Here is a 9,122-nt window from a genome sequence, read left to right as displayed (position 1 = left end):
TAGCAGCATGTCATCGCCACACCTGCAGCCACAGCTGCTTCACCTGTAAAGTTGAACTTTCTTTCTTTCTTATCTTCCCTTTTTTCCTGCAGACATTTCGTTTGATGATTGCACTAGTGTTACTGTTATAAGACATCTATTCATCTGCTGGAAGTACTTTTATTGCCCACAGGTGAATTCCAGTAGGCTGTGCCAATTTGAGCTGCTGCAGCAAGACTGTCAGGGCTTTATTTCATAGATCCACATTATTGCCACTGGCAGGTAAATGTCAATCAGTAATCTGGGATTCATATGAGATATTTGATGAGATATACTCCCTGTGTTTAAAATAACTAGTCTCCCATTGCCTGAAATGTAACCTCCTGGCCCTTTTCTTCTCTTTTTTGTGTCTTTCACCTCAAACAGATCACTTATTGACTTCCAGATTAAAACAGAGGGGAAATTGAACTGGAAAAAAATAATCTAAATAGGCCTAAGTTATTATTCCTGAGCTTCCTCATCCTCATCCTCATCGTGTAGATTTTCCTGGATTTAGCCTGCCAGCCTACTGTGCTTTAGTGACAGTTGCACCACTGGCCGGGGACGCGCAGGATGACCACAGCGCCCCAGAATTACACTAATACGGAAAAAAAAACCACAAAACAAAACTGAAAAAAATAAAGCAATAATAAAAACACTTATTGCAAGCGTAATCCTGCAGATACGAATTGAAATTACAATTTATAAAACTGTGGCGTATTTGCAGATATCTCTCTGTAATCAAGTCTGCAAATCTTTACTTGCTGATTTAACAATGATAATAATAAATATAACAATTCTGTGTTTTCAGTCATCAGGTTTAAACCGAAGCTGCACATAGAAGATCATCACTCTCGTACCAGGAAAGTTATTGATGATGTAATAAAATGATCACTGTTAATGGAGCATCATGGCTCACCAGGGTATGGCAAAGTATGGCAGCCGCCAGACCTTGGCTTCAAGGGTTAAATGTAAATGTTTGTTTTTTTAAATACATTTATGGAATTACTCTGTCTCTTTGTATTGATTATTCTATTACTTAATACATATAGAATAACTACAAATGCAAATCAGAACAACATGATCGATTTCACTAGTTATTTTACACTGCAAAAACTCGAAATCTTAACAAGAATATTTGTCTTATTTCTAGTTAAAATGTCTCATTTTTAGTCAAAAAAAATCTCATTACATTTAAGACAAGACTCAAAAACAACAATTTTCACCTGTTTCAAGTAGAATTTCACTTAAAATAAGTAGAAAAATCTGCCAGTGGAACAAGATTTTTTTTGCTTGTAATGAGAAGATAAATCTTGTTCCACTGGCAGATTTTTCTACTTATTTCAAGTGAAAATTTACTTGAAACAGGTGAAAATGGTCAAATAACAAGTTACTTTTCTGGTAATGACTCTTAAGTGTAATGAGATTTTCTGACTAAAAATGAGACATTTTAACTAGAAATAAGACAAATATTCCTGGTAAGATTTTGAGTTTTTACAGTGAGCGAGACGGCATTTGAAAAAGATCCAATTTTCTTGACCACACAGATAAGCTACTGTACATAGCAGACTTGTGTGATGAGTATTTGCTGGACGTGTTGATTGATACTCTAGTTAAGTTCTGTGATTCGTAACCTTGCCATACCTTAGCTTCCACTGAATTGACGCCACTGTGGCTCACTAACAGCCACATGTTCCCTGTTTCAGACTAAACCAGTTGTTTAAATGTGATCAGAAGGCAGAGGTGGACAGAGTACTCGACCCCAGTACTTGAGTAAGAGTACAAATACTACTGGTCAAAATTTACTCCGTTACAAGTAAAAGTAGCTCAGTCAAAATATTACTCGAGTAAGAGTAGAAAAGTACTTGCTTTTAAAGGTACTTAAGTATCCAAAAGTAAATGCGTTTAAATTTACTTTAAGTAAAAGTAAGAGTAAGAGTAAATTTCTTATTTTCCACATCAGTAAATTACTATATTTTTTCTAAATTAATTTAAGGATCTTTTAAATCTTGTTTCTGAGAATTAACTCTTTGAAACCAGCTGCACTGATGTGCTGCTTTTAGAACCACAATGTTATATAAAACCTGAAGAAGAAAAAAGAGCAGACCTGAAAGTAACGAGTACTTTTCAGCCTTCCTAGAAAATAAAATATTTGTCTTGGAAATGTATTCAAGTAAGAGTAATAAGTACCAAAGAAATCTAATACTCAAGTAAAGTAAAAATCCTCTGGATATGTACTTAAGTACAGTACTCAAAGTAAATTTACTCCGTTACTGTCCACCACTGTCAGAAGGCAACAAAAGGCCGTTTCCTCTGAACCGACAGTCGAGTGTAACCAAGTTTGCGCAGATGGGAGCAGTGCGTCGCAATATCCCAACAGCAATTAGTATTTCCACAGCACCCCCTTCGGCTGTGTTTGACTTAAAAAGTTGGACGCTCTTTTTTTTTTTTTCAGACCGTCAGCGTGGATCACGTAATACACCGATCATCTTATTACGTGTGTCTGTGGGAGCGGAAGGCTTGGCCCAGAACGAGAGGGTCCACGAGCAAAAAACAGCGGAATCAAAGGGGACCCTGGTGGACCATGTGAATCTCTCTGCAGGGTTTGATCCTCCAAATCACCTTTTAATTAACACAATGTTAAGTTAGTGCAGCAGCTCGCTCCACCAGGGACAAAAGCCGCATTCATTCCTGCGAGCCTGCCTCGCTGCTTCTGCCTGAACAGTAAAGGCTGATTTATGGTTCCGCGTTACACCGACGCAGAGCCTACGGCGTAGGGTACGCGGAGACGCGCACCGTACGGGGCGCGTCTCCGCGTACCCTACGGCGTAAGCTCTGCGTCGAATTAACGCGGAACCATAATTCAGGCTTAACAAAGTGCTTGATGCCACTTCTGATTAGATCCCGACAATGGAGGGACGATGTCCCCCTTTCTTCAGCGACTTGTGCATTTCACTCACGTCCCTCCTCTGAATTATGACCTTCCATCTGGGCTGCGGCTGCAGGCGCCGAGTCAAGACTGCGAACTTTGATCAAATACACATCTGCAAATGTTTTTTAATTGGCTGCTTTGGAAGTTCGCATCTTTTGAATAACACAAGTGACACAGAAGACTAAAAGGTCTTGGAAAAAAATGTATTGTTAGAAAATTGTCATGGGTGGCAAAACACGGCAGGAGTTCACAGTTTAACACAATGACAGATAAAAAGAAAAAAAAGAAAAAGAACAACAGTGTACTCGCAAAACGGCGGATTCGGTGCTTTTATAGTCAGCTGTGAGTCCAACCAGCTTTTTTTTTCTTCCTCTTTTACATCAGGCGAAATGACACGAAGAAGCCACGGTGAAACGAAACATTGAACAAAACACAAATGCAACAAGTTAAATAATAATCAAAGAGACAACATAAAGTAATAAATACACAGAGAAATAAATAGGTTTTGCTACACTACACGATTGCCATAGACAGATTCTTCCATTCCCATTGGAGCCACGGTCGCACGTTTGCATCTCGGGTTATTTTTGCATAAAGTCTTTCACGTCATAAAAACTGCGTTGTGCAAAATGATAGTCAAGTCCACGGTTTGACAGCTTTCTCTGCAGCAGAGCCTGCAGCTCCTCGGCCGCTCTGCTCGGCCAGCGTGGCCTTTAGTGCATAATAAATATCCTGTTATTTCTTCTTGGCATCTCACCAGAAAAATCTGTTAACAAAAGAAATAACGGAGATTAAAATGAGTTGCAAAAAAATATCTTTATAGTGGAAAATGCTTCAAAAAGTGCTCCCTAACTGGATTTATTTTGTATGCTGTTTTTGCAAAAGATTTCTCATCCTGCATGTTGTTTAAAAGTAATTTAAAAAAGAAAGAATTGCATGTGTGCATATGCTTCTACAAGTTTTTCCCTTGCCTCATGCTCTTATGTGTGTGTATGCGTGTGGGAGAGAGAGAGAGAGAGAGAGAGAGAGGAGAGAGAGAGAGAGAGAGAGAGAGAGAGAGAGAGAGAGAGAGGAGAGAGAGAGAGAGAGAGAGAGAGAGAGAGTGACTGTAATGGTTTCTTCCAGTTCAGTGCAGCCTCTCACCTGCTTCACCTCTTCATGACTGGCCTGAATGCAGTGACCTTGTCATCCTGCAGGGTCCCACAGGCTTCGCTGAGGTCAGACGACTGGATCTCTGCTTTGCCGCCAGAGAATCCTGCACAACAGATAAAAGCACATCTCTAGAAAGCTGCTCCAAGTGAAAGTGGACAGAAAGTTTTTCCATCACTCCGTGACCTTAAAATGCATTCTTGAGTACAAAATAAATAAATAAACGATGAAGAATGACATAAGGAAGAATAAAAACGTAACTCCGGATGAAACTGTTTCATCTGTTATATGATTGTGTCGTAAATCATATATATATATATATGCATATATACATACGAGACATACATACCTTCAATAGTGGAGTACTGACATGTCTCTGGAAGTGCAGAATAGGAAGAACAGTGAAGTTGGAGGCCCTTGTGGCCGTAGCTGCTAGTGCCATAAACTTTGGAGTGCAAGGATGAGCCCTCTGGGAATGTGCTCTCAGCATTGTTGATGCTGCCGGTTTCATGGAGGCCTCTCATGGCCCCGCACTGTCCAGTAGGAACCCCCGCAAGTCTGACGCTTTGTAGCTGGCAATCCCCAGTGGAGTTCCCCGTCCTCAGCTCGGGGCCGAGCTGCTGAGGGCTCAGGATGACCCCGGAAGCTGCCGTGCGAGCCAGGGACCAAATCCGCGGCTTCTCCGACGCCTCAAAGTGGGACAGGGACACGGTTCCTGCCGATGGGCCAGAGGCGGGTTTGGGGACTACAGGATCCAGGAAATCAGACGGGAGAGGGGGGAGGGCGGCGACACTCTTGATGGCGCAGGGGAACGAGTGGAAGCTGTTGGTCAAACTCAGGTGCAGCTCGGAGCTGCAGTCTTTTTTGGGGGGAGCTGCAGATACGGCCATGGCCCTCTGGAAGTCCTGCTCGTCCGCTGCTGTCTTTTCACAGTCACTCTCTAGCTTGTCACAGTCGTCCTCATCCATGTCCTCCAAGTCACTTAGATGCAGATCCTTCTCTTCCTTGCAGTCGCTGGAATCTAAACAAAAAGAAAAAATGTTTGCTGTGGTGCAAATCACTTTTCTCATTGGCTTAGGAAAACTTTTAAGTTGACCCTGACACTACAGTTCTCCCAAAGTGACTTCATTGGCCTAAATTAACCATAAATATCATATTTTAGGCTAATAGAGCTAGAACTGAACTGAGTAAAAAGCCAAGGCGTTCAAGTTTTCTGCCCCTTCAACTTGGAATGATGCGCAGAAGGACTTGAAATTGGTTGAGCTTGTATCCTTAGGTAAATTCAAATCCATTTTAAAAGACAGAGAAATTAGCTCTCTCGGTTCTTGCGACTGCCCCGTTGTGTAAATTTTACTATTGTTTTACTATTGTTTCCCCGGAATGTGTGACTGACTGTCAGTGTTCGTATGTATGTATTGTTGTATTGTTTTTATGCTGCCATTTTGGCCAGGTCACTCTTGAAAAAGAGGTTTTAATATCAATGAGTTTTTTACCTGGTTAAATAAAGGATATATATAATATCGATAAAGAAACGTTTCCCTCTATAAAGAAAAGGAATGATTACCTTTGGTGACGCAGTCTTGGTCACTCTTGTTGAGGTCATCCTTCTTGTCGTCACCGGTCTTATTCTTTGGCGACCAGGTCATCTTGTTCTCCTTCTTTAGCCGTCTCCTGGCGTTGGCGAACCAGGTGGACACCTGGGTGAGCGTCATCTTAGTAATAATGGCCAGCATGATCTTCTCTCCCTTGGTGGGGTAGGGGTTCTTGCGGTGCTCATAGAGCCACGTTTTCAGGGTGCTGGTGGTTTCACGTGTGGCGTTCTTTCTTCTGGCTGTGCCGTTAAAGTCTACCGTCCCATATCTGGAGCAGGACACACGCAGGGACAGAGTTGCCATTAGAGCAGTTACTGAAGCATATCACTCAGGGCTATTTCCTCAGACATCCTGTACTTGTACTTCTCAAAGCTGAAATATGTACCGCTTTAATTCATGCATGCATTTGTATGGAAATACACTAACTTCTGGTAAAAAAATTATGCAAATGACCCCACTGAAAGGCTACTTGTACTAATAAGTGCTGCAGTGCTCATTCACACCTTCACATAAGGGTGACTGGACCTACCTGTCATATTGGTACTGTCCCAGGGAGTGATCGTAGGGATAGTAAGCAGCAGTCTGAGTGATGCCAGAGTGTAAAGTGCTTGTGCTGTCCTTGATGTCATATTGTGGATTCTGTAGAAGAGACAGAGGTTGAGGTTTAACTTCAGTGCAACTCATTTAAATGTTAAAGCATTTTTGAAAATGGTCCCTTTTTCAGAGGCATTAAAGACATTTCTATAGTTTTGACATTGAGACATTTCTTAGCTCTCAGAACTCAGGTAAATCTTTTCACAAAGAGGGATATGTGATAGAAATAACTATTCATGGAATCCATTTTTTCTCACTCAAACAATAATATATTGTATGATCTAAAAACTGAGTTATTCTGGATATTCTTCTACTTTGATATTATCATGAGCTATATTGTTGCATAACATTTTTTATAGGCTTTACATTTTTATCGGACTGAAGTTACTGATATTAGGAGCACAGAAAGATAGAAAGGATTCAACTGCACTGCAACATATCCATTTAAAACAACCTTTAGTCCTTTATCTGCTCAAAAAAATCTATTATTTTTCATCCCAAAGATGACCTTTCTGACAATGGACTAAGATAATTTCGCCTAATTGAAACAAAACAGATCGAGGATTATCATGTTATTGAAATAACATTTTATCTCAGAGGAGTCAAGTCCATCTTTATGATAAGAAGTGCAGTTGGATTAAACGGCTTGTCTTGTCCTTATGGATATGTTTGCAGTGTGAGATAAATTGATAAACCCAGATGATCGATCATCACATCAGCCCATCACCACGACCCCCCTCCACCACCCTTCCCTTGCCCACCAGAGTGGAGTAGAGCGCGGACGGGTCTGTTCCGTAGGGGAAGTAGTTGTAGTTGTGGCTGGCTGCCGCCGCGGCGGCGTAGGGGGAGCCGTACATCCCCAGCGCCGCGTTCAGCTCCGTGCGGCTGCGCTCCAGCAGCCGGTTCTCGTAGGGCGGGCAGCAGAAGGAGGCGGCGGCGGTCTGGGAGCTGCCTGTCCCGTCAGAGACCGACCTGGAAATCGAATCGCAGCAAGTCGTACTGGGGTTTGCCGACACGAAAAACTGCATGAAGAGAATTGTGGACAGATATGGTCATTGGCTGTTTTTCAGTTCTTATATATCTGGAGGTCTGTGATTACTATAGTGACTGTCGCCGTGCGATTTATCTGTCTGCAGGCATTGTGGAATTTGGAAAACGAGAGAAAACGGGAGGCAATTTTATTACTATCTGGGTCATATTAGTAGTTATAATGAAAAGACTCCGTGTTTTGCCTTAATGCAAGGTAAGTCGGAGAAATCCTGGAATAAAACAAAGTTAGGCTGTGTAAACGGGAGTTAGAATCTCATTTCTGCATTTCTTCACGATTAAACGAGAAACGTTGAACTTAATATTGTATTTTCAGCATAATGTTTTCAACGTAATCGTTTTCAGAGAATATTAACACGACGGCAAGTTTTGCGCCACACGTGCGTAATAGTCACCCTTGTTTTCATCGTCTCAAAAAGTGTGTTTTCACTATCGCAAGAGAAAAAGTAAGAGTCGAGTAACCACCATCTCACTTCAATTGTGAAAGTTTAAATGTCCCTTTTAAGCACACTGCTGGAGGTTGTTATGTTATCCAGCTGAAAGTTGAGTTAACTTTGCCAGGAGAGTAACTTCTCTACCCTCAGCGAGCCGAACTTCCTGCTCGCCATTTGGAGCGATTACACTTTTGTCACACAAAAAAAAAAAAAAGGCAATAAGAAAAATAAATCTTGATGAGGTTAAAGGACTGTGTGCATAAACAAATCTCACAGGTCGCATCAGTTCCGACAGTTTGGGGAGACGCACAGTCACAGCCCAATTACACCTCCCAGTGTGCGCGATAGGTGACATTCATCTCCATTGTCATCAGAAAAACACGTGAGTTCATTCATAATTCAGTGTAATTGGACATGGGCGCGTTTAGGTACATCGATATTTAGTTCAATAATGAAAACAGCACGCCAAAATAGCCGTCAGTGCATTCAAAACAGCTGCTCAAATGTCAGTGTTGCTTATAAAGCGAAAGTCCTCTGATGAGTGAAATGATAAAAAAAAAAAATGTGCAAGAGCCGCCAGTTTACAGTTTACACATAACTTAAGAGAAATAACAAAAAGCAAGGAGGCTTACCTGTGAAGTTGCATTGTAAGGGTATCCAAATTGCGAGAAAGACATTGCTGCTTCTTTTGTTACCATCAGGAATATTCTTCACCCTTGATCGATTGCAACCAATTCTACTTCAAATCCACCTTCTTACACACATTTCCACGCACGGCCTTTCGCTCAATAATAGATGACTTGACTCAAAGGAGGGAGACTTTTTAGGCTGGCACCAGCTGCAGATTGTTTTATATGAATGAATAATCCCCCCTAGGACCCGATAAGAAATGAAATTAAGCGTCATTAAGTGCAAAAAAAAATGTTGTTGTGTTAGCTGAAGGAGGCTTAAAGGATAACGTAAGTCTTCCAAGATATGGACTCTGCTTGTGCTATTATTTGTGGCTCTATAGTTCTTTAGCATTCATCCATGCAAGGGTATCAGCGTGACGTCACTGTAATCCCGGAACGGCAGGGTACCAAGGATAGAAAAATGTCTTTGCCAATCACATCCAACGCAGGCTTTTCTTAAGGTGCACAGTACACCGTCTTGCCCCGGTTTTCTAATAGATTTTTTTTCTCATTAATAGTTTTGAGAAATGTATTTGTTCTGCCACTGAAGTGTAACAATGCAGTATTGTGAAGTTCAATAAATCAGAATAAAACAGAAAAACTTGGATGTTCCGACTGTCCTGCATTAAACACACATGTTTTGACACTCTGGCACATAAGAAGTAGACATGAAGTCCTGCTTATT

The 9,122-nt window shown here is 41.4% G+C and overlaps 1 protein-coding gene across 2 annotated transcripts; it reads right to left on the bottom strand.

Annotated features, from left to right (window-relative positions):
- Positions 1-3,145: 3,145 nt before the first annotated feature.
- On the bottom strand, positions 3,146-8,765 carry irx6a (iroquois homeobox 6a). Of its 2 annotated transcripts, none has more exons than XM_061711191.1 (7): positions 8,399-8,765; positions 7,047-7,307; positions 6,221-6,330; positions 5,664-5,959; positions 4,449-5,120; positions 4,094-4,205; positions 3,146-3,716 (listed from the first exon to the last, which is right to left on the bottom strand). In XM_061711191.1, exons 1-6 carry the CDS (start codon positions 8,462-8,464, stop codon positions 4,099-4,101), a joined length of 1,512 nt encoding a protein of 503 aa, XP_061567175.1. In that variant the 5' UTR covers positions 8,465-8,765; the 3' UTR covers positions 3,146-3,716; positions 4,094-4,098. The 2 variants fall into 2 exon arrangements, with proteins under 2 accessions (XP_061567175.1, XP_061567181.1); XM_061711197.1 differs by having other exon boundaries at positions 7,047-7,257.
- Positions 8,766-9,122: the final 357 nt, after the last annotated feature.

Source organism: Cololabis saira, chromosome 2, assembly GCF_033807715.1.
Source record: "Cololabis saira isolate AMF1-May2022 chromosome 2, fColSai1.1, whole genome shotgun sequence".
NCBI lineage: Eukaryota > Metazoa > Chordata > Actinopteri > Beloniformes > Belonidae > Cololabis > Cololabis saira.
Note: the sequence above shows the minus strand (reverse complement) of the source record. Positions and strands in the feature narration are given on the sequence as shown.

Coding starts and splice junctions, on each gene's coding strand:
- irx6a (XM_061711191.1), bottom strand. CDS start 8,464: ATGGTAACAAAAGAAGCAGCAATGTCTTTCTCGCAATTTGGATACCCT. Junction 7,308..8,398: donor CTTACAATGCAACTTCACAG/GTAAGCCTCCTT, acceptor CTCTTCATGCAG/TTTTTCGTGTCGGCAAACCC. Junction 5,960..6,220: donor GGACAGTACCAATATGACAG/GTAGGTCCAGTC, acceptor GTCCTGCTCCAG/ATATGGGACGGTAGACTTTA.